At 41.7% G+C, this 25,932-nt stretch overlaps 1 protein-coding gene across 2 annotated transcripts in view; it reads right to left on the bottom strand.

Moving 5' to 3' along the window:
• Nucleotides 1-4,824: 4,824 nt before the first annotated feature.
• LOC106612267 (protocadherin-11 X-linked) overlaps nt 4,825-25,932 on the bottom strand; it is a 267,425-nt gene continuing 246,317 nt past the window's right edge. For both annotated transcript variants that reach the window (XM_045724242.1, XM_045724243.1), the window contains one exon: nt 4,825-7,366. In XM_045724242.1, coding sequence (XP_045580198.1) covers nt 6,921-7,366 — 446 coding nt within the window. In that variant the 3' untranslated portion in view covers nt 4,825-6,920. The remainder of the gene's footprint in view (nt 7,367-25,932) is intronic.

Genomic DNA, 25,932 nt, shown 5'->3' with positions numbered 1-25,932 from the left:
ATCAGATAGTTGTTTGACATTCCCTCTGTAGGTCTATATCAGATATCTGTTTGACATTCCCTCTGTAGGCCTATATCAGATATCTGTTTGACATTCCCACTGTAGGCCTATATCAGATATCTGTTTGACATTCCCACTGTAGGTCTATATCAGATATCTGTTTGACATTCCCACTGTAGAAGCTATATCAGATATCTGTTTGACATTCCCACTGTAGGCCTATATCCGATAGTTGTTTGACAGTCCCTCTGTAGACCTATATCAGATATCTGTTTGACAGTCCCTCTGTAGGCCTATATCCGATAGTTGTTTGACAGTCCCTCTGTAGGCCTATATCCGATAGTTGTTTGACTGTCCCTCTGTAGGCCTATATCCGATAGTTGTTTGACAGTCCCTCTGTAGGCCTATATCAGATATCTGTTTGACAGTCCCTCTGTAGGCCTATATCCGATAGCTGTTTGACATTCCCACTGTAGGCCTATATCAGATATCTGTTTGACATTCCCACTGTAGGCCTATATCAGATATCTGTTTGACATTCCCACTGTAGGCCTATATCCGATAGTTGTTTGACAGTCCCTCTGTAGGCCTATATCAGATATCTGTTTGACATTCCCTCTGTAGGCCTATATCAGATATCTGTTTGACATTCCCACTGTAGGCCTATATCCGATAGTTGTTTGACAGTCCCTCTGTAGGCCTATATCAGATATCTGTTTGACAGTCCCTCTGTCGGCCTATATCCGATAGTTGTTTGACAGTCCCTCTGTAGGCCTATATCCGATAGTTGTTTGACTGTCCCTCTGTAGGCCTATATCCGATAGTTGTTTGACAGTCCCTCTGTAGGCCTATATCCGATAGTTGTTTGACAGTCCCTCTGTAGGCCTATATCCGATAGTTGTTTGACAGTCCCTCTGTAGGCCTATATCCGATAGTTGTTTGACAGTCCCTCTGTAGGCCTATATCCGATAGCTGTTTGACATTCCCACTGTAGGCCGATATGGAGCCTTAGGTGTTGTTGATGGTAATTAATTTAACTTTCAGGTATCAAGCATTCCCTATCTCTGTCTGTCTTGTGTGATTTATATTGACATAAGAGCATTCTATCCATCTGTGTTCCTCTGAATGAGCATGATCTATGTATATCATATGTACACTGAACAAAAATATAATTAGGCCCTAATCTATGGATTTCACATGACTGAGAATGCAGATATGCATCATAAAAAAAAGGTAAGGGTGTGGATCAGAAAACCAGTCAGTATCTGGTGACCACCATTTGCCTCATGCAACACGACACATCTCCTTTGCTTAGAATTGATCAGGCTGATGTTTGTGGCCTGTAGAATGTTGTCCCACTCCTCTTCAGTGGCTGTGTGAATTTGATGGATATTGGTAGGAACTAGAACACGCTGTCATACACGTCAATCCAGAGCATCCCTAACGTGCTCAATGTGGTGACATGTCTGGTGAATATGCAGGCCACGGAAGAAGTGGGACATTTTCAGCTTCCAGGAATTGTGTACTGATCGCTGCGACATGTTGCCGTGCATTATCATGCTGAAACATGAGGTGATGGCAGCAGATGAATGGCATGACTATGGGCCTCAGGATCTCATCACGGTATCTCTGTGCATTCAAATTGCCATCGATAAAATGTAATTATGTGCGTTGTCCATAGCTTATGCCTTCCCATACCATAACCCCACCGCCTCCATGGGGCACGCAACATTGACATCACTCACGCGACGCCATAAACACTGTCCTGCATCTGCCCGGTACAGTTGAAACCGGGATTCATCCGCAAAGAGCACACTTCTCCAATGTGTCAGTGGCCATCAAAAGTGAGCATTTGCCCACTGAAGTCGGTTACGCCGCCGAACTGCAGTCAGGTCATGACCCCGGTGATGATGACGAGCACAAAGATGAGCATCCCTGAGACGGTTTCTGACAGTTTGTACAACAATTCTTCGGTTCTGCAAAACCCCACGGTTTCATCAGCTGACCTGGTGACTGGTCTCAGACGATCCCGCAGGTGAAGAAGCCGGATGTGGAGGTCCTGGGCTGCCGTGGTTACACGTGGTCTGTGTGATTGTGAGGCCAGTTGGATGTATTGCCAGAATTTCTTATAGTAGAGAAATTAACATAAAATTCTCTAAAAGCAATGTTTTATGGTAGAGAAATTAACAAAATTCTCTGGTGGATATTTCTGCAGTCAGCATGCTAATTACACGCTCCCTTAAAACTTGAGACATCTGTGGCATTGTGTTGTGTGACAAAACTGCACATTTTAGAGTGGCCTTTTATTGTCCCCAGCACAAGGTGCACCTGTGTAATGATAATGCAGTTTAATCAGCTTCTTGATATGCCACACCTGTCAGGTGGATGGATTATGTTGGCAAAGGAGAAATGCTCACTAACAGGGATGTCTTTTATTTCAGCTCATGAAACATGGGACCAACACTTCACATGTTGCGTTCATTTTTTTGTTCAGTATATATACTATAAGTATATTGTGTGATTTTTTTTGTGTGTTTTAGTTAAGTATCAATATCATAGCTCTATACACAGTTAGAATGTAATTGAATCACACCTCACACATTGCAAAGAGACAGGTCTGTGTTCACTGTCGCTGTCTGAAGGAAGCAAGTGCTTTGTATTGTATTTGTCAGCTTACTCTGTCCCTTCTGTATTTGATGAAAGACAAATGTATTGAAAATGTAACTGCAGTGAGTAACTGTTTCAGGATAACATAGAAATAAAAACTATTCTGCTAAAAGGAATTGATATTCAATTCATGGTTGGAACTTAGTTGGGCCGTGGGTTAACCATGTACAATGAGTAAGATTTATTCAATTCATGAATCAAAATTCAACGATTTTCCTTAATCGACTCAGGGTTAGATGAAATTGACCCTGACCTTGACCCTTCTTCATGACACTCTTATGACATGTGCAAATTCACCACCGGCAGCTTCGCTAATGCATTTCTACACTGATGGCTACATGACCCAAAGTGTCATCTGAAAGCAAGCAGTCTCGACCAAGCAGGGAGAAAGGTACATGTCCTGTTACTGTCTAACCCTCCAGGGAGAATGGTACCCTAAACATGTCCTGATACCGTCTAACCCTCCAGGGAGAATGGTACCCTAAACATGTCCTGTTACCGTCTAACCCTCCAGGGAGAATGGTACCCTAAACGTGCCCTGTTTCTTTCACAAGCCGCTAGAGGACACAGTTGTAAACCAATTAAAATGTATTAACTGATGATCGTTATGCAATGTTAGCCGAATCTATGACAGTCAACTGTTATCCAGAATGAACATCCTTGAAACTATGGACATATGGTTAAATCAAAGACATAGTGGACAAACAATAGGAGAAAGCATTAAAGAAAAGTTGTATGTCAAAATGTGAATATGGAAAATGTAACCTCAATGTTAGGCTGCCTGAATATGGATGTAGAGACTCTCATTATAGGTGTTACTATTCTGATGAGATAGGGGTACAAATTAAAGCAAATAAAAAGCTATTTGCTGCCAGACTGTATACAGTACCAGTCAAAAGTTTGGACACACCTACTCATTCAAGGGTTTTTCTTTATTTTTACAATTTTCTATATTGTAGAATAATAACATCAAAACTATGAAACAACTCATGAAGTAACCAAAAAAGTGTTTAACGAATCAAAATATTTGTTATATTATTCAAAGTAGCCACCCTTTGACTTAATGATAGCTTTGCACACTCTTGGGATTCTCTCAACCAGCTTCATGAGGTAGTCACCTGGAATTTATTTAAAATAACCAGTGTGCCTTGTTAAAAGTTAATTTGTGGAATTTCTTTCCTTCTTAATGCATTTGAGCCAACCAGTTGTGTTGTGACAACGTAGGGGTGGTATACAGAAGATGGCCCTATTCGGTAAAAGACCAAGTCCATATTATGGCAAGAAAAGCTCAAATAAGCGAAGAGAAACGACAGTCCATCATTACTTTAAAACATGAATGTCAGTCAATCCGGAACATTTCAAGAACATGCTGCAGAACATAAATTAATTAGAGTTAACTGCACCTCAGAAATTGCAGCCCAAATAAATGTTTCACAGAGTTCACGTAGCAGGTACATCTCAACATCAACTGTTCAGAGGAGACTGAGTGAATCAGGCCTTCATGTTTACATTGCTGCATAGAAACCACTACTAAAGGACACCAATAAGAAGAAAAGTCTTGCTTGGGCCAAGAGACACGAGCAATGGACATTTAGACGGGTGGAAATCTGCTCTTTGGTCTGATGAGTCCAAATTTGAGATTTTTGGTTCCAACTGCCGTATCTTTGTGAGACGCAAACATGTGTGGTTCCCACCGTGAAGCATGGAGGAGGAGGTGTGATGGTTTGGGGGTGCTTTGCTGGTGACACTGTCTGTGATATATTTAAAATTCAAGGCACACTTAACCAGCATGGCTACCACAGCATTCCGCAGCGATACGCCATCCCATCTGGTTTTCTCTTAGTGGAACTGTCAAAACACACCTCCAGGCTGTGTAAGGGCTATTTGACCAAGAAGGAGAGTGATGGTGCTGCATCAGATTACCTGGTCTTCACAATCACCCAACCTCAACCCAATTGAGATGGTTTGGGATGATTTGGACTGCAGAGTGAAGGAAAAGCAGCCAACAAGTGCTCAGCGTATGTGGGAACTCCTTCAAGACTTTTGGAATAGCATTCCTCATGAAGCTGCTTGATAGAATGCCAAGAGTATGCAAAGCTGTCATCAAGGCATAGGGTGGTTTTGATTTGATTTGTTTAACCCCTTTTCTGGTTACTACATTATTCCCTATGTGTTATTTCATAGTTTTGAAGTCCTCACTATTATTATACAGTGTAGAAAATAGTCAAAATAAAGAAAAACCGCTTGAATGAGTAGGTGTGTCCAAACGTTTGACTGGTACCACCTTTTTCATTACCCGACTAGTAGGAAATACATTATGTTTCAGTGAGACTAGACAACTATTTCAGAGCTGTCAACCACAGCTATTACTTACTGTGGAGATGACGTAATTAGACTATTGGGAGATATTCTTAATTGGCTCCCTAGCACTCATTACGATGCGTACAGTACATGTTATATTTTATGAAAGGAAGATAACGAAGTGAAAGTATGGTGGAAAAGCAAAGGCTATATCTCCTTGCATGGAACCTCTGTCTGGGCTGTTCAAGGCTTCTTCTAATGAGATAATGTAGAAAATGAGTATGTTCTTATTACAGGAGAAAGATAATGTTGAAAATGCGAAGGTTCTTAATACAAGGGGAAAGATAATGTAGAACATGAGTAGGTTCTTATTATAGGGGAAATATAAGGTTGAAAATGAGTAGGGTCTTATTACAGGGGAAAGATCATGTAGAAAATGAATAGGTTCTTATTACAGGGGAAAGATAATGAAGAACATGAGTAGGTTCTTATTACAGGGGAAAGATAATGAAGAACATGAGTAGGTTCTTATTACAGGGGAAATATAAGGTTGAAAATGAGTAGGTTCTTATTACAGGGGAAAGATAATGTAGAAAATGAATAGGTTCTTATTACAGGGGAAAGATAATGAAGAACATGAGTAGGTTTGCAATAGAGTGGAGGGAAAGGTGGTGAAAGCCATTGCAACATGCCATACAAGAAACATTTGAGGGGGAACACAGTGTTAGGAATATAATGGGGGAAGAGCCTGTACTGTATATTTATATAAAGTGTTAGCACGACACAGAGTGAAACATTTTTGTCCATTGAGGCTTAGGTATGTGTCTGCAGACCCCTGAACAAGATGGGATTCTTTGAACATATTCAGGCAAGAGAAAAAGTAACTTGGATCATCAGTTGGAGCTGGAGCTGAATGTCTTGCTGGATACACTAAGCAGTATTTCACCAGAGATTGGACAAAATACACCATTCCACCTTGGGTTCACAAATAACATTTAGCCAGATTCTGCTTGTTCAACAAGATATACTGTGTGTTTTTTGAGTTTTGTTTATCGGTAAGTAAAATGGTGTTTGGGAAGGTTCCACTAAGCTGGTTCCAATATGTATAGTATTCATTCATCTGTTTGATCAGTGATCAGAAAATTCTCTACCAAACTGAAAGCTATGACCATATATATATATATATATATATATATAATCTACTTTGGTATAGGACTACCATTTTTATATACTGTACATGGATTAAATTGGACAAATATTTAGCTAGTCTTTTCTTCAAAGAAGTTTGTCATTTCATACACATTTCAATTGTTTTTGCACAATATCATTCTATGAGTACAGCCATTGTCAGATCCTCCTCTTTACAACATTGCAGAGACTGAGTAACAACATTGTGGAGACTGAGTAACAACATTGTGGAGACTGAGTAACAACATTGTGGAGAATGAGTAACAACATTGCAGACTGAGTAACAACATCGTGGAGACTGAGTAACAACATTGTGGAGACAGAGTAACAACATTGTGGAGACTGAGTAACAACATTGTGGAGACTGAGTAACAATATTGTGGAGACTGAGTAACAACATTGTGGAGACTGAGTAACAAAATTGTGGAGACTGAGTAACAGTTTTGCCATCATCCCTTCCTCCACATTTCATGTTCACACACATACTATCAAGATACATTTGATAAATTGGTTGGTGTTACTCTGTCCCCTTACAGCCCCTTACAGTTGATGTTAAAGATACATCAAAATACTTTAGACAAATGGTTGGTGTTACTCTGTCCCCTTACAGCTTCTTACAGTTGATGTTAAATATACATCAAGATACATTAGACAAACTGGTTGGTGTTACTCTGTCCCCTTACAGCTTCTTACAGTTGATGTTAAATATACATCAATATACATTAGACAAAGTGGTTGGTGTTACTTTGGCCCCTTACAGCCCCTTACAGCTGATGCTCATGTAAGAAGTCAGACGATCCCTCGGTGGCTGGGGTCTGCTGGTCTGACAAAGGCGAGGAAAAGCTGGCCAGAGGGATGACCTTGACAGGGTCAGACACCTTACTCTTGCTACTGCAGTGTCTTTCCAGAGTGTTGTAGAACTGCGGCCGGTTTATCCCTTTAGCCAGATCGTCTTTGGGCGCAGGCCTTCCCAGGGTATGGCACTGACGCCCGTCCACCTTGGCTCCCCTGGCCCATGGGTAACTCTGCTGCTGCTGGAAACCAAAGGAGGGCAGGGTAGGCAGGGTACCCGTGTTGGACGGAGACTGGAACTGGGGCACCAGGACGGGGGGCATCCAGCAGCTGTCGGAGTGGCCCAGGATCAGACATTCCTGGGTGCAAGTCTCCGAGGCTTCCACCAGGGCCTTGGCCAGGTTCACCTCCACCATGGCTGCAGCACAAGGACATTAAACGAAAGAGAAGAAAATAATAAAAAGATAAGAAAATAATAAGCTCAGTTAAATCATTTCAGCACACCATTTACTGTTAGTAAAAGGATTTAGACAAGTATATTGTAGTGCTGGGACTTTTTTTTGAGTTAGAGTGGGGTCAAGAAAAACAAACAACTGCTAAGTTAGTAGAATAAAGTTGTATATTGATATGAAGGTGACCTGTAAATGTTAACCTGTTAGATGTTTAACTGAAGGTGACCTGTAAATGTTAACCTGTTAGATGTTTAACTGAAGGTGACCTGTAAATGTTAACCTGTTAGATGTTTAACTGAAGGTGACCTGTAAATGTTAACCTGTTAGATGTTTAACTGAAGGTGACCTGTAAATGTTAACCTGTTAGATGTTTAACTGAAGGTGACTTGTAAATGTTAACCTGTTAGATGTTTAACTGAAGGTGACCTGTAAATGTTAACCTGTTAGATGTTTATCTGAAGGTGATGAAAGGCAGTAATACTCGTTTGAATCATCTCATAAAGAGAAAACAGCAGCAGAACATGTCATTCCCATTGGTATTCCCTCGGTTCCCTGTGTTTACCTACAATAGACAATGAATTCCCAGTAGATTAATTAAATAAGAACTGTCTCTGTTGTTGGTTTCTGAGATTGGCTTTACTGTACTAAATATTTTATGAACATCCTAAACATTTTTTTTTTTAAATCATTGTCACCATGGCACACTGCATCCTCTGATCTACTCAACATTACATCAATCTGGTCAATTATGATAACTAAGACATGTAAACATCACAAAATCACACGAATCAACACTTCTTAGGATTCTCGTTAGCATGTTTTATGTGCAAGGTACAATGAGTATAGTTATGAGCTATAGACTGTATTTGCATTCGGGGAGGGATAAAGCAGGGAGAGAGAAAGCAGGGAGGGAGAAAGCAGGGAGAGAGAAAGCAGGGAGGGAGAATGCAAGGAGGGAGATAGCAGGGAGGGAGAAAGCAGGGAGAGAGAAAGCAGGGAGGGAGATAGCAGGGAGGGAGAAAGCAGGGAGGGAGAAAGCAGGGAGGGAGAAAGCAGGGAGGGAGAAAGCAAGGAGGGAGATAGCAAGGAGGGAGATAGCAAGGAGGGAGATAGCAAGGAGGGAGATAGCAAGGAGGGAGATAGCAGGGAGGGAGAAAGCAGGGAGGGAGAAAGCAAGGAGGGAGATAGCAGGGAGGGAGAAAGCTGGGATGGAGAAAGCAAGACACTCCAACTATCTTATCTCATTATGCTCAAGCTAACATCACATGTGAAATGAGTCCAGGAAGAGAAAGAGGCCTCACCATTGAACCCCAGCAATAAAACCTGTCAACTCCTGTAATTAGAATGTAAAACAGTCTGCACCACAGCAAACAGGAGCCCACAGTGTTATAGTTCTGACACACAAAGAGGACAAGAGGAGAGGTCCTTGTTATGACATCACATCAAGTCCTCCAGGCCTTTGCTTCAAGCTGTCACATTGAAATAATTTAGCATATTTGCATAAGTAAAAATGCTATCAATAATTAAATGGTCCTTAGTCCTTAGTCTGTGTCTATGCCTGTGAGATCCTGACATTACAAGTTGAGCATGCTCTGTTAAATTAAATTCCCTAGCCACCTCAAATTTTAAACAATGACTTTCACAACAGCAAAGTTATTTTATTAAACAGTCTAAGCCCTGTCTAAGCCAGAGGAGGGGGTTCTACTAAGCTATATGGATTTTTTTTTTTTAAGAATGTCATACCAAGGATAATTTTGCTATCGGACGCTACAGAGAGAAGTTGGCAGGTCGGCTGTCCCAACTTCAGACGAGTCCCAAGACGTTGTGGGGATTGTAGAGCAAAACAGAGAACACCATTGTGTTTGTGAGAGTCTAATCTTTCCTTGGAGGGGTCGTAATAGTTCGTAGGTCAAATCGGATGCGACAGACAATTTTGGGAGATTACCAATTTTCATGATGTCTCATGGTCTGACAAACACGCTCTAGCGTAGATGCGGAAGTGTTACAAAGGCGGATATGGTGGATTGAGACGCATCCAATGCAAAAAACCCCCACATATCTCTAGCTTAAACTGACCATTTTTTTTGTTATTAAACTTTTAAAAATATATATTTTGCTAATTAGACTTCCACGGAGTTGTGGACATCGTTCTTAGAGGGTTCATGTTCCATTAAAACTACAATACAACATGTTTTAATTCAAACTACAAAATCTAACTTTTTGGGGGGTGATTACTGATATCCAACCAAAACTACCCCCCCCCAAAAAAAAAATTAATATTTGTTTTCAATACTTAATTGCATTCTTTAAATGAGGAGCTACAGTGCATTCAGAAAGTATTCAGACCCCTTGACTTTTTGTTACATAGGCTAATCCTGAAATGGAATAAATTGCTTTTTTCCCTCATCAATCTACACAATGCCCCATAATGACATCACAATACCCCATAATGACATCACAATGCCCCATAATGATAGGCTTTTTAGAAACTGAAATATCACATTTACATAAGTATTCAGACCCTTTACTTAGTACTTTGTTGAAGTGCCTTTGGCAGCAATTACAGCCTTGAGTCTTCTTGGGTATGACACTTCAAGCTTGGCACAACTGTATTTGGGGAGTTTCTCCCATTCTTCTCTGCAGATCCTCTCAAGCTCTGTCAGGTTGAATGGGGAGTGTCGCTGCACAGCTATTTTCAGGTCTTTCCAGAGATGTTCAATCAGGTTCAAGTCCGGGCTCTGGCTGGGCCACTCTAGGACATTCAGAGACTTGTCCCGAAGAGTCTTGGTGGTTCCAAACTTCTTCCAGTTAAGAATGTTGGAGGCCAATGTGTTCTTGGGGACCTTCAATGCCGGAGAAATGTTTTGGTACCCTTCCCAGATCTGTGTCTCGACCCAAAAAAAATCTCGGACCTCGTTGAAACATCTCAAGGATGATCAATGGCAACAGGATGCACCTGAGCTCAATTTTGAGTGTCATAGCAAAAGGTCTGAATACTTATGTAAATATGGTATCATGTTGTTTTTTATATACATTTTCTAAAATTTCTAAAAACCTGTTTTGACTTTGTCATTATGGGGTATTGTGTGTCATTATGGGGTATTGTATTTCTTTTTCCCATTTTAGAATAAGGCTGTAACGTAAAAAGGCACTGTATGTACTAATGTATTGAATATAACAACTTATCCCTGCTTATAATGACCAAGAACTGGTGAAAAATGTGTAGATTCTTACAAATTTCCGGGAGATACATGCAGTCCCCCTGGGGAATGGAGGCCCCTGGGGGCATTGAGTCCCCCTGGGGAATGGAGTCACCCTGGGGGTATGCAACCCCCTGGGGCATGGAGTCCCCCATGGGCATGGTGGCCCCTTGGGAATGGAGGCCCCCTGGGAATGGTGGCCCCCTTGGGAATGGAGTCCCCCTTGGGCATGGTGGCCCCTTGGGGCATGGAGTCCCCTTGGGCATGGAGTCCCCCTTGGGCATGGTGGCCCCTTGGGGCATGGAGTCCCCTTGGGGCATGGAGTCCCCCTGGGGAATGGAGTCCCCCTGGGGAATTGAGTCAGATCTGGAAATTTGGGCTCTATTCAATCCATTTCGTGGAAGTTCAGCGTTTAAAGCGTGATTGAAATTTAAAGGTAATTTTCCTGCGTTAGCTGAGACTGAATTCACTGTAAACGTTGTACATGTCGGCTCAATAGGAAAGTACCTTCACATTTCTATCGTTCCATACAGTACGCAACGGCTGCAGCGATACAGATTGAATGGAGCAATAAACCTCTCAATAATGGCCTGCTCAGCCTCCCAGCCTCTGAGTCTGAGTGAATACATCTCCTGAGCAGTAAATGTGTCAGCTTTCAGAGGGTCACTAACTTCATTTAGGGGGGGGGGAATGATGCAGCTCACTGAGCAAGCACAATGAGTCCTTACTATTCCCTGAGTTAATCATTTAATAGCATCCTTTTCTCTGTTGTGTTTGTCTTTTCCAAGGTACATTTGTATTTTTTTGAGGGGAAACTAACATAAAAGTATTACTCAAGACATGCAAACATGCACACACACACACACACACACACACACACACACACACACACACACACACACACACACACACACACACACACACACACACACACACACACACACACACACACACACACACACACTAACACGACAAAGCCTAGATACACTTGCAAGGAACACTAGTGCATCCCCTCAAAACATAAGTGATCAGTTCAAAGGCAGATGAACTTGTCTGTAATGACATAATACAAGGGAAAGGTATTTGGTGCGACAGTGCTTTCCCTGGGTGAAGTCACAGTAAGAGCTGTCATTGCTGCTGTGTCAATAGCCAGAGGAGTGCTGCTATGTCTGTATGTGATATTTCACATTAAACAGCTCAAAGGGGATGGAGTTTGTATTAGTTTCTACTCCACGGGGGACCAGGGCTACGTCCCAAATGGCACCCTATTACCTTCACAGTGCACTACTTTTAATTGGGGGTCGAAAGTAGTGCACTATGTAGGGAATAGGGTGTCATTTGGGGACTTGACTGATGTTGATAACAGCTCAGACTACTTTCGTCAGCCTAGAGGGGAACTGGTACCTCTAAAATCTGATGCTGCTTCTTCAGCCTAGAGGGAAACTGGTACCTCTAACGTCTGATGCTGCTTCTTCAGCCTAGAGGGAAACTGGTACCTCTAACGTCTGATGCTGCTTCTTCAGCCTAGAGGGAAACTGGTACCTCTAACGTCTGATGCTGCTTCTTCAGCCTAGAGGGAAACTGGTACCTCTAACGTCCGATGCTGCTTCTTCAGCCTAGAGGGAAACTGGTACCTCTAACGTCTGATGCTGCTTCTTCAGCCTAGAGGGAAACTGGTACCTCTAACGTCTGATGCTGCTTCGTCAGCCTAGAGGGAAACTGGTACCTCTAACGTCTGATGCTGCTTCGTCAGCCTAGAGGGAAACTGGTACCTCTAATGTCTGATGCTGCTTCATCAGCCTAGAGGGAAACTGATACCTCTAACGTCTGATGCTGCTTCGTCAGCCTAGAGGGAAACTGGTACCTCTAACGTCTGATGCTGCTTCGTCAGCCTAGAGGGAAACTGGTACCTCTAACGTCTGATGCTGCTTCGTCAGCCTAGAGGGAAACTGATACCTCTAATGTCTGATGCTGTTTAACTGCCTTTTGTATTGAGGGAAATAACAGTACCCCTTGTGGAGCTTCGAAAACGAATTACACATTGGGCTGATAGATACCGTACGTGGATCAAAAAATATTATCTGTGATGGTTTCTCTTCTCTCTTAAAGGAAAGTTATTTTGAATAGAAATGTGTGGGCAGCCGGTAACATGCTGTTTAGATCTGGTGTTTGAAAATACTGGTTATGTGTTTATCATACTGCAGGCATGCAACTGTGCATTTTCCAACAGTGTGCTGTTTTAATGTCATAGCCTACGTCTTCAATCCAGCACTATACCTTTGTTATCATCTATCACTGCGGACTTTAAAGGCAAACCATGATAACTTACTGTACAACATCAGTCTAAATGACTCCTCTTGAAAATATGACAAAATTCACCCTAAGGACTGAGATCATGTCACGCCCTGACCTGAGAGAGACGTTTTTCTCTGTTTAGTTATGTCAGGGTGTGATATGGAGTGGGCATTCTATGTAGTTTATTTCTATATTTTGGCCAGGTATGGTTTCCAATCAGAGGCAGCTGTCTATCGTTGTCTCTGTTTGGGAGCCATACTTAGGCAGCCTTTTCCCACCTGGGTTTTTGTGGGTAGTTATTTTCTGTTTTGTTATTCTGTGCCCTGACGGAACTGTTTGGCTGTTTTCGGGTTTGTTTCTTTGTTATAGTGTTTTCATTGTCTAAATAAATATAATGAACACTCGGCACGCTGCGCTTTGGTCCCCTCCTTTCGACAGCCGTAACAGATCATAACACAATACATCACTCTTCCTGGACCTGCAGTGTGTGTGGCATAGTTCTTGACCACCAGCAGATAAAGGTCTTAAGCAAGATGATTCCACTGCTTTTGCCAACGTCAATATAGTATTGCTACTGCATCACATCCACTAGCCAATCGAAACGCTTACATACTACATCCCTTCGCTTTGACCTTCCCTTCCCTATAGCAACCTCTTTGGCTGATTTACCTCAGCCGCGTGAATTTCGGAATCCTACAAATGTAGAAACTTAATTTGATCACTCTTTTGTTGCTGGGAATTTTACTGCACAGTAAACTTGTTGTGTATTCAAGGTTGACTTGCCCTAACAAAACATGTATTTAACTTCTTGGGGCTATGTGGGACGCTAGCGTGCCACCCGTGGTGCACCCTATCAACAGCAGGTGCATTTCAAGAGCGGCAAATTTGAAACCAAATAAATGTCAAAATTCAAATTTTTGAAACATACAACTATCTTACACCCTTTGAAAGATAAACATCTCCTTAATCTAACCACGTTGTCCGATTTCAAAAAGGTTTTACGGCGAAAGCATAAAGTTAGATTATGTTAGGAGAGTACATTGACAATAGCTGTGTGTAATGTTTTGTCAATTCAAAGACAGGCGTCACCAAAACCATAAAACCAGCTAAAATGATGCACTAACCTTTGACAATCTGCATCAGATGACACTCCTAGGACATTATGTTAGACAATACAGGCATTTTTAGTTCTATCAAGTTCATATTTATATCCAAAAACAGCGGTTTACTATGGCGTTGATGTTCAGGAAATCGTTTCCCTCCAATAACTGGCAGTCAAGTCAGCACCACAAATTAAATAATTAAAATTAGAAAACATTGGTAAAATATTATATTGTCATTTAAAGAATTATAGATTTACATCTCTTGAACGCAATCAACTTGCCAGATTTAAAAATAACCTTACTGGGAAATCACACTTTGCAATAATCTGAGCACTGCGCCCAGAAAAATACGCTTTGCTATACAGACAAACGGCCATGTTGGAGAGATCTAAAATCGAAAATACTATGTAAATAATCCATTACCTTTGATTCTCTTCATCAGATGTCACTTCCAGGAATCCCAGGTCCATGACGAATGTAGTTTTGTTCAAAAAAGCTCATCATTTATGTCCAAAAAGCTCCGTGTTGTTAGCACATGATCTAAGCCAGCCGGACTTCTCGTCATGAACGAGGGGAAAAAATATATTTACGTTCGTTCAAACATGTCAAACGTTGTATAGCATAAATCATTAGTGCCTTTTTTAACCAGAACATGAATAATATTCAAGGTGGACGAATGCATTCTCTTTTATAACGTATTGGAACGAGGGTACCCAACATGAACTCGCGCGCCAGAGTCTAATCGGCCATCACCGTTCCAAGGCTCTTGTTCGGTCAGATCTCACAGTAAAAGACTCAAAACACTTTGTAAAGGCTGGTGACATCTAGTGGAAGCAATAGGAAGTGCCAAAACATTAATCAACCCCTGTGTGTTTCAATGGCATAGGCTTAAAGGTAATTCAACACATCAGGTATCCACTTCCTGTCAGAAAATGTCTCAGGGTTTTGCCTGCCAAATGAGTTCTGTTATACACAGACACCATTCAAACAGTTTTAGAAACTTTAGGGTGTTTTCTATCCATATATAATAAGTATATGCATATTCTAGTTACTGGGTAGGATTAGTAACCAGATTAAATCGGGTACGTTTTTTTATCCAGCCGTGAAAATACTGCCCCCTAGCCCCAACAGGTTAACCCCTACAAAAAAATGACATTAATTAAAATTAAAATAATAATTCAAATTTTCTCTTGGTGCAGCATTATTTTCCTGCAAACTCTCTCAAATTAAGATCCTACATCTGTACATAACCAAATCTTACTCGACTGAATCTTATTCAACCGAATCTTACTTTACACACCTACAGTACCAAAGAAGTGAGTGTTAATTTGGCATAAAACCTCTGCATGGAAAATTGCATTGGTCTTCAGGCCTTATTCAACAAAGATACTTATGAGTCTGATAATCATTAACCTATCCCAAGCGAATACAAGGATGTTTACCACCATACCTGGTTAAATCTGGAACAGGTTCACAATTAAGACATGCACATCAAGTATTATTCAACTCATTATGTGAGCATGTACAAACCCATTAATGCTAATTACATTGATAATTGCATATCGTCCAGGACATGTGATTCCTCAAACACCATTAGGTAAGAGGGTGGACTACCATATCATCCAGGACATGTGATTCCTCAAACACCATAACCTTTTCTACCAGGACGCAGAGGTATTGTTACCAGTAAGCATCAGGGCCGATTTATGACTTAAAATCCAAATCAAATCAAATGTATTTACAAAGCCCCTTTTACATCAGCAGATGTCACAAAGTGCTTATACAGAAACCCAGCCTAAAACACCAAACAGTAAGCAATGTAAATGTAGAAGCATGGAACCTAGGAAAAACTCCCTAAAAAGGCCAGAACCTAGGAAGAAACTTAGAGAGGAACCAGGATCTGAGGGGTGGCCAGTCCACTTCTGGCTGTACCGGGTGGAGATTATAAGAGTTCATGGCCATTAAGGCCAGATCATTTTTCAAGATGTTGAAACGTTCATAAATGACCGGCAGGGTCAAATAATGATCACAGTGGTTGTAGAGGGTGCAACAGGTCAGCACCTCAGGAGTAAATGTCATTTGGCTTTTCGTAGCCGAGCATTCTGAGGTCGAGACAGCAGGTGCAGCAGAGAGGGAGAAAGAGAGAGGGTCAACAGGTCAGGGTTCCATAGCCGCAGGCAGAACAGCAGAAACTAGATCAGCAGCATGACCGGGTGGACTGGGGACGGGGATAGCCAGGAGATATCAGGCCAGGTAGTCCTGAGGCATGGTCCTAGGGCTCAGGTCCTCCGGGAGAGAGAGAGAGAGATGGGAGAATTAGAGGGAGCATACCTAAGTTCACACAGGGCACCAGATAAGACAGGAGAATTATACCAGATAGGACAGACTGACCTTTGCCCCCCCCCCCGGCACATAGACTATTGCAGCATAGATACTGGAGGCTGAGATGGGGTGGGGTGGGGGGACACTGTGGCCCTGTCTGACAATACCCCCGAACAGTGCCAACCAGGCAAGATATAACCCCACCAACTCTGCCAAAGCATAGCCTAAAGCACCACTAAAGGGATATCAACAGACCACCAACTTACTACCTTGAGACAAGGCACAAAAAAGCTCCTCCACCGCATGAGCCAGAGGGAGCGCAAAACCGGACAGGAAGATCAAATCAGTGACTCAACCCACTCATGTCGAGTATAGTGAAAAAAGCCTGGCACGACATGACGCACCCCTCCTAGGGATGGAATGGAAGACCACTAGCAAGCTAGTGACTCAGCCCCTGTAATACGGTCAGAGGCAGAGAATCCCAGTGGAGAGAGGGGAGCTGGCCAGGCAGAGACAGCAAGGGTGGTTCATCACTCCAGTGCCTTGCCGTTCACCTTCGCACCCCTGGGCCAAACTACACTCAATCATAGGACCCACTGAAGAGATGAGTCTTCAGTAAAGACTTAAAGGTCGAGGCCGAATCTGTGTCTCTCACATGGATAGGCAGACCGTGCCATAATAATGGAGGTCTAGGAGAAAGCCCTGCCTTCAGCTGTTTGCTTCAAAATTCTAGGGACAATAAGGAGGCCTACGTCTTGTGACCGTAGCGTACGTGAAGGTATGTACGGCAGGTCCAAATCGGAAAGATAGGTAGGAGTAAGTCCATGTAATACTTTGTCGGTTAGCATTAAAACCTTGAAATCAGCTCTAGTTAACAGGATGCCAGCACTGGAGTAATATGATCACATTTTTTGGTTCTAGTCAAGATTCTAGCAGCCGTGTTTAGAACTAACTGAAGTTTATTTAGTGCTTTTTCCAGGTAGCTGGAGAGTAGAGCATTGCAGTAGTCTAATGTAGGAGTGACAAAAGCATGAATGAGCTTTTCTGCATAATGTTTGGACAAACATTTTCAGATTTTTGCAATGTTACGATGATGGAAAAAAAGCTGCCCTTTAAATATTCCTGATATGTTCTTTAAAAGAGAGATTAGGGTTCAGAGTAACAAGGTCCTTCACAGTTTTATTTGAGACGACTGTAGAAACCATCTGCATAAGAGACATTTTTGCTCAATCTCTCTCTTCCTGTGTGTGTGTGTGTGTGTGTGTGTGTGTGTGTGTGTGTGTGTGTGTGTGTGTGTGTGTGTGTGTGTGTGTGTGTGTGTGTGTGTGTGTGTGTGTGTGTGTGTGTGTGTGTGTGTGTGTGTGTGTGTGTGTGTGTGTGTGTTAGAGAAAAAGAGAGAGTGAGATAGAGAGAGAGAGAATGTAGTTTGTAATTACCAAGACTTTATCACCTTCCATTGCCTCAACACCCACTCGAACTGTACATCAGGATAGGCAAATGGATGGCCATTAATAATAATGGGACTGTTTAACCCCATAGGCGCTAGACAACAGGGACAAATGACGTTTTTCACTACAGACCTAGTCACAAGCATCATTCTGTGTAAGAAGACCATGTTTCATTTGACACCAGAATCAGAGAAAAAAGAGCCACATATTACAAGCTCCATGGATGTCTTTCATTTCCCCAGCACTCTATCAACATTCATATTTCAGCCCAAGACCCATCTCATGAGTGATTGAAAGTTTCATATGATTTCATGATGTACAGTACCAGTCAATGGTTTGGACACGCCTACTCATTCCAGGGTTTTTTTTTTTTTTTTTTCAACATTGTAAAAGTATAGTGAAGACATCAAAACTATGAAATAACACATATGGAATTTTTTTAAATCTTCAAAGTAGCCACACTTTGCCTTGATGACAGCTTTGCACACTGTTGGCATTCTCTCAACCAGTTTCATGAGGTAGTCACCTGGAATGCATTTCAATTAACAGGTGTGCCTTGTTATAAGTTCATTTGTGGAATTTCTTTCCTTCTTAATGCATTTGAGCCAATCAGTTGTGTTGTGAAAAGGTAGGGGTGGTATATACAGAATATAGCCCTATTCGGTAAAAGACCAAGTCCATATTATGGCAAGAACAGCTCAAATAAGCAAAGAGAAATGACAGTCCATCATTACATTAAGACATGAAGGTCAGTCAATTCGGAACATGTCAAGAACTTCTAATTTTTCTTCAAGTGCAAAAACCATCAAGTGCTATGATGAAACTGGCTCTCATGAGGATAGCCACAGGAAAGGAAGACCCAGAGTTACCTCTTCTGCAGAGGATAAGTTAATTAGAAGTACCAGCCTCAGAAATTGCAGTCCAAATAAACATCTCAACATCAACTGTTCAAAGGAAACTGAGTGAATCAGGCCTTGGTCGAATTGCTGCAAAGAAACCACTACTAAAGGACACCAATAATAAGAAGATACTTTTTTGGGCCAAGAAACACAAGCAATGGACATGTGAAAATCTGTTCTTTGGTCTGATGAGTCCAAATTTGAGATTTTTGGTTCCAACCGCCATGTCTTTGTGAGACACAGAGTAGGTGAACAGATGAGGCTTGTGCGTTGCTGGTGACACTGTGATTTATTGAGAATTCAAGGCACACTTAACCAGCATGGCTACCACAGCATTCTGTAGCGATACACCATCCCATCTGGTTTGCGCTTAGTGGGACTATCATTTGTTTTTCAACAGGACAATGACCCAACACACCTCCAGGCTGTGTAAGGGCTATTTGACCAAGAAGGAGAGTGATGGAGTGCTGCATCAGATGACCTGGCCTCCACAATCACCCAACCTCAACCCAATTGAGATGGTTTGGGATGAGTTGGAGTGCAGAGTGAAGGAAAAGCAGCCAACAAGTGCTCAGCATACGTGGGAACTCCTTCAAGACCGTTGGAAAAGCATTCCAGGTGAAGCTGGTTGATAAAATGCCAAGAGTGTGCGACGATGTCATCAAGGCAAAGGGTGGCTACTTTGAAGAATCTAAAATATATTTTGATTTGTTTAACACTTCTTTGGTTACTATATGATTCCATATGTGTTATTTCATAGTTGTGATGTCTTCACTATTATTGTACAATATAGAGAATATAAAAAATTTAAAAAAGTAGGTGTGTCCAAACTTTTGAATGGTACTGTATTTATGGAATTACAAACTTAAAAGACAGACAGGCGTATCCCATGTTTCCCATGGCATGAAAACATGCAGGGTAATCACTGAAATGCCATGGTAAAAACAGTCATAGCAGCCGCCTGTATGGAAACCATTATATCATATCCCATTCAACGGTGTATATCTAGCCAACCAGTTCCCAGAGTCATCAGAGTTGGTTACTATGGAGATTAAATTACCCCAGTTATTTGCAGCCAACCCAATTTTATTTAGTGTTTCTTAATTTTTTATAAGAAGATAAGGAAGGGTCTAATCTCGGGGGAAGGCAATAAAGGGTGACAAGCGCTGTCATTGTCACCAGCGACAAGGGCATGAGCAGTGGGCGAGAGAGAGCAAATATGACATTTTGAGGCAATGAAAAGCCCTGTATGAATTGGAACGATGCAGGGCTTGGCTGATGTATCAGGGAGGTCGACATGACCGTGTAGGAGGTTTGGCTGATGTGTCAGGGAGGTCAACATGACCGTGTAGGAGGTTTGCCTCTCATTATAATCCAGCAGGTCAGATTGGACATGATGATTGTCAAAGCCTCTGACTGCAACCCCAATGAAATTCTGATCAAATACATAGTTATTCAGTTAAATCCATAGCCATTATAGTGTATGTTACAGTCAAGAAGTATAGTAGTACATGAAGTTGAGAGAAATTATGGTAAAATATCTAAAATAATGTTATGAATGGTGTTTATGCCACTTTAAATAATGTCACTTCAATAATGTTTACATATCTTGCATTACTCATATCACATGTATATACTGTATTTTAAACCATCTACTGCACCTTGCCTATGCCACTCGACCATCGCCCATCCATATACTTATATGTACATATTCTCATTCACCCCTTTAGATTTGTGTGTATTAGGTAGTTGTTGGAGAATTGTTAGATTACTTGTTAGATATTACTGCACTGTCGGAACTAGAAGCACAAGCATTTCGTGGCACTCGCATTAACATCTGCTAACCATGTGTATGTGACCAATACAATTTGATTTGATTTGACACAGTTAGTTAAGTGTCGCCGGTCCAGCTCTCAGAGAGAAGACTGCATTGTTTTTTTCACTGTCTTTTCTACTTTTCAACAGCAGTACAGTGTCCCTGGTAACCAATGGGGTTCCTTTAAAAAGACATCTGAGATAAGGAGGAAAATGTAATTCATATCTACTCCAGGCTAATTTTCATTTGATGCATTCACCAAGGTTCATCGTTACACAATGGCCAGTCCCTGAGCTGAGTAATTATTTATCAGCACTTCAGGGACCCATACTATTCCACTCCTGCAATCCATCTACCCTAGTCCATCTCCATCTCTCCCACTCTCCTGTTCTCTCGTATTTGACCCATTTGTAACTGAGAGTAATTGCAGGAAGAAACAACATCTAATGATTACTTTATCTGGGAGTCGAGAACAGAAAAGTCACAGACAGGTACATTCAACAAAGGACAAGGTCTGTTGTTTTTTTTGGGGGGGGGGTTACACACAATTTCAGACAACAAAAGAATATTATTGACTGAGATTAGAAAACCCAAACAAATAACAAAGGAACAAAAGAAAGGACAAAGTGCACAAAGAAAGAAAGAATCACCCTGGACACCTCGTGTCAAACACTCGTTTCACTCTTTTTGTTAGTGTTGATTAAATACACCTTGCTGGATTGAAGAGACATATTTGTTTTTTGTTGTTGTTGACATAAACACCTCCAGGGGCCAATGTATAGACTTAATTGAATGTACATTCAGTAGTCTATCATCCAGCCATGCTGTTCCACTATCCTCTCCTTGTACGTTCTCTGTCCGACCACATGAATATTTGCTAAAAGTCATACCTGCTACTCTGCTTTGTAGCTGGGATTTCTATCAACAACAAAAGAATTACCAATAATTCTGCATTTATGGGCCAATCTTTTTATTGTTCCATCCACCTTTTACTTTCCAAGTCCTGACCAGCAAACATTTGTGGAAAAGGCATACAACTCTGCAGCTATTCTTTCTTTTTAAAGTCTGACGGTATAATAAAAGGTGAACTACTCTGCAGCTGTTTTTTCTTTCTAAAGTCTGACAGCATAATAAAATGAGTACTACTGTATAACTCTGATTTCTATCAGTACAAGCAGAAGCAACAGTAATGGTGGCAAGCTGTTATTCTTCAATCTGTTGTTGCCCCTTGTCATTGTTGTTTGCTCTGTGTTGTCATGGTGATGGTACTGATTGCATCTCCTTCATTATGTGAGATGGCCTTGAGGATGGACGGACGGTGATCTGGGGGTGTCATCGTCAACACAATCAGTGTAGCCCAAAACACACATCCTGTATCCTAAACGGCACCCGATTCACTTATATAGTCGTCTATTTTATTGTACCAGGGCCCATAGGGATTTAGTCAAAAGTAGTGAGCTATGTAGGGAATAAGGTACCGTTTAGGATTCAGACACGGGCTGAATGGACCAGCAAACACCAGAACAATCAGCAATCAGCCCTGATCATTATAATGACAGAGGGTGCTACTCTGGAGGACAAGTAGTAGTCCACCTCAGCCGCACGTTTTGATTTTGGCCAAGAACAGCGATTATATTGTTGTGTATAGCTAGATGTCTACACCGTCTACAGAGAACTAACAAGTAAATGCATATTTACCTGGGGGAGCGAGACCTGTTCTTCCCTTAAAATTCATTGCAGCTAACTAACTGTCTGAAATGTCCATATATCTTAGATTTAGGCGACTGAAGATTTATATAAAATGGAGAAATAGTAAACTTTTATAGAAAGTAGATGAAATAGTTTGATGGAGTGAGATTTAACCTATAGATCTGTTCTGGGAAGAGAAATGCATGGAAAATGCCGTGGCTTATGCTGAAATACATAGTGGGCCTATATATCAATGTGTCCACCTGAATGAACAGTAGTTGTTGAACCATAGTACCTATAGTATACTCTGGTAAGGTTATTGTACGGTCAGTCTATGATTCAAATAAAAAAGAGGCCTTCACAAAGGACAGCAAACTAGCTACAAGCCGTGTGTTAGACTGGTTACATTCTATACATGTAACAAGCATTTATCACACTGACCCATTGCCCCCAATTATTATGGAAAACAAAAATCAAATGAGCATTGAAGTGCTTCTATGCTCTCTGAGCAATCTGTACCTTCAATGAATTTCCATGGAGGAGAGACGGGGGCAAATAAACAATGCGCCAGAGCTTATGCAATATATCTTGCAGTCATTAATGATTAGTTCCTGTTTCCCTTAGCCATACATTATTGTTATTGGCTCAGCGTTCAGGCAGATAGTAAGTGGATACAATGGAATCAACAGAGTCCATCTTTCAACTGTTAACTGGCAGGCAGGAAGCAAGATGCCAAACGCTGGTGTCATCATCTCTGTACATAAGTGATCTAAGACACTGTATAATCTTTAATACCACATCGCCACGGAGGGGATGGTAAAAGATAAGCAACGGTCTACAACTGGGTTATTCCCCTGTGTCCTGAAGTAAATTAATCTAACTGTAACGAGGCTTTTAATTTACCCTGACTTACATTCTCAAACCAGAAACAATGACATACAGTAAAATGGCAATGACTTGCAGCCAAAATATTGGCAAGCAATTCAGGGTTGCTTAAATTTATAATCTAAAAGGTGTGGCCACTCACACATACCTCTCAAATGCATAGCTGAGTAGAACAATCCTGTACTTTGTACACCCCTCAAACACGTAGCCGAGTAGAACAATCCTGTACTTTGTACACCCCTCAAACACATAGCTGAGTAGAACAATCCTGTACTTTGTACACCCCTCAAACACATAGCTGAGTTGAACAATCCTGTACTGTGTATGAGACGGCAGGCTATCACAGTGGTAGTATATGATCAGCACCGTATACTTAGAAAAAAGGCTTCCAAAAGGGTTATTTGGCTGTTCCCACAGGAGAACAGTTTTTGGTTTCAGGTAGAACCCCTTTTTTGGTTTCAGGTGTAACCAAAAAGGGTTCTGCAAATGGTTCTCTAATGGGAACAGCTGAACAACCCTTTACGGTTCTAGATAGCACCCTTTGTTTCTAAGAGTGTAGCTACATTATGTGTAGTACCATGGTTAATATCAGGGGTAGACTACTTCAGATTCACTTTAAAGGTTTTCCTTTTTGAAGCGGTACAGCATCTCCTTAGGGGGAAGAAATTCGTTTCACTAAAACCTCCCTTGAATGATGAATTCTGTACGGTTCATACTCAGTGATCGGTCCAGTGTTTGTCTGTCCCACAAGTTGTCCTGTTCATACTCAGTGATCTGTCCACTGTATCTGTCCCAGGGGTTGTCCTGTTCATACTCAGTGATCTGTTCACTGTATCTGTCCCAGGGGTTGTCCTGTTCATACTCAGTGATCGGTCCACTGTTTGTCTGTCCAGGGGTTGTCCTGTTCATACTCAGTGATCGGTCCACTGTATCTGTCCCAGGGCTTGTCCTGAAAAGGTTAAATCTTTCAGAGAAAGATTTCACTGCTAAGCATGGATCATTTATCTTTATCAGTTTGTTGGAACAGGAAACCATATAGTGGTATTACCGAAAAACATAAACACACACTAAACCAGAGGTATGTGTCTAGTTTTTGATGTTGACTTCGCTGTCATTTCTACAGCCGTGCATAGTACCATTGTGGTTAACGTTAACGGCAAAAGGCTTTTCCAGCTGACAGTAACTCCCTTTTAAAAAAATCACAGAGGTAGGTATACGTTATGTTGGAGGTTTGCATTAATGTTTCTGTCGGTAAGTTCTTGTTTTGGCGCGTTGAGTGCAATCTCCTTGTCAACACACTGTCATTGGAGGATCCACAACAACATAGAAAGAAAAGATAGCAGAAACATGAGGTGATTTCTCTAGAGTAAGATGTCAGAATCCTCCTGCTATCCCTTCCTTTCTGCTGGAGTTCATTTCACCTCAATGTAAAAAAAAGTCTCCCAATTCGGGCTCGCATTAAAACAAAAGCAGGTACAGTAACATCAACTCTAAATATATTGGGAATAGATGTCTGCCTACATTTACACAACAGAGAAAATATGCATAATCTAAAGCAATATAATTTCCATTGAGAGGAAATACCCAACAAGAAATACCTAACAAGAACCTTCCCTAACCTCAACACTTCTATTGATCTGTTTTCTTTAGGCTCCTGAGTGGAGCAGTGGTCTAAGGCACTGCATCTCAGTGTTAGGGGTGTCACTACAGACACCCTGGTTCAAATCCAGGCTGTAACACAACCTGCCATGATTGGGAGTCCCATAGGGCTGTGCACAATTGGCCCAGTGTCATCTGGGTTTGGCTTCCCCAACCATTGGCTGTCATTGTAAATAAGTGTGTTCTTAACTGACTTGCCTAGCTAAATAAAGGTTACATTAAAATAAAAAAATCCAACACTTCTATTGATCTGTCTTCCTCCCTTAACCTCAACACTTCTGTTGAGTTTTGTGTTGTGTTTGGTGAACTCAGAGAATCCATGGCTCATCCTGTGCTGTATGACATCACTGGCATCGGACTCTGTGTTCTGGCCTGCAGTCTACTTCTATCACTGTGCGACTCACTTCATAAAGACCCCAACAAAATCTCTATGATAACGTTCTATTCACTGAGGGAAGTCAGACACCACTTCATAAAGACACCAACAGCATCTCTATGATGCACTTCCGGCGCCGACAGAGATGGCCACCTTGCTACGCATTCCTAGGAAACTATGCAGTATTTTGTTTTTTTATGTGTTATTTCTTACATTGTTACCCCAGGAAATCTTACGTTTTATTACATACAGCACCGAGGAACTATTGGATATAAGAGCAACGTCAACTTACCAACATTACGACCAGGAATACGACTTTCCCGAAGCGGATCCTCTGTTTGGTCCACCACCCAGGACAATGGATAAGATACCAGCCGGCGACCCAAAACAACGGCACCGCAGAAGGGGCAGACGGAGCGGTCTTCTGGTCAGGCTCCGTGGACGGGCACATCGCGCACCACTCCTGAGTATACTACTCGCCAATGTCCAGTCTCTTGACAACAAGGTAGATGAAATCCAAGCAAGTGTTGCCTTCCAGAGAGACATCAGAGAGTGTAATGTTCTTTGTTTCACGGAAACATGGCTCACTCGGGATACGTTATCAGAGTAGGTACAGCCACCTGGTTTCTTCACGCATCACGCCGACAGAAACAAACATCTCTCTGGTAAGAAGAAGGGCTGGGGTGTATGCCTTATGATTAACGAGACGTGGTGTGATCACAACAACATAAAGGAACTCAAGTCCTTTTGTTCACCTGACCTAGAATTCCTTACAATCAAATGCCGACCGCATTATCTACCAATAGAATTCTCTTAGATTATAATCACAGGCGTGTATAT

Source organism: Salmo salar, chromosome ssa09, assembly GCF_905237065.1.
Source record: "Salmo salar chromosome ssa09, Ssal_v3.1, whole genome shotgun sequence".
Classification (NCBI taxonomy): Eukaryota; Metazoa; Chordata; class Actinopteri; order Salmoniformes; family Salmonidae; genus Salmo; species Salmo salar.
Note: the sequence above shows the minus strand (reverse complement) of the source record. Positions and strands in the feature narration are given on the sequence as shown.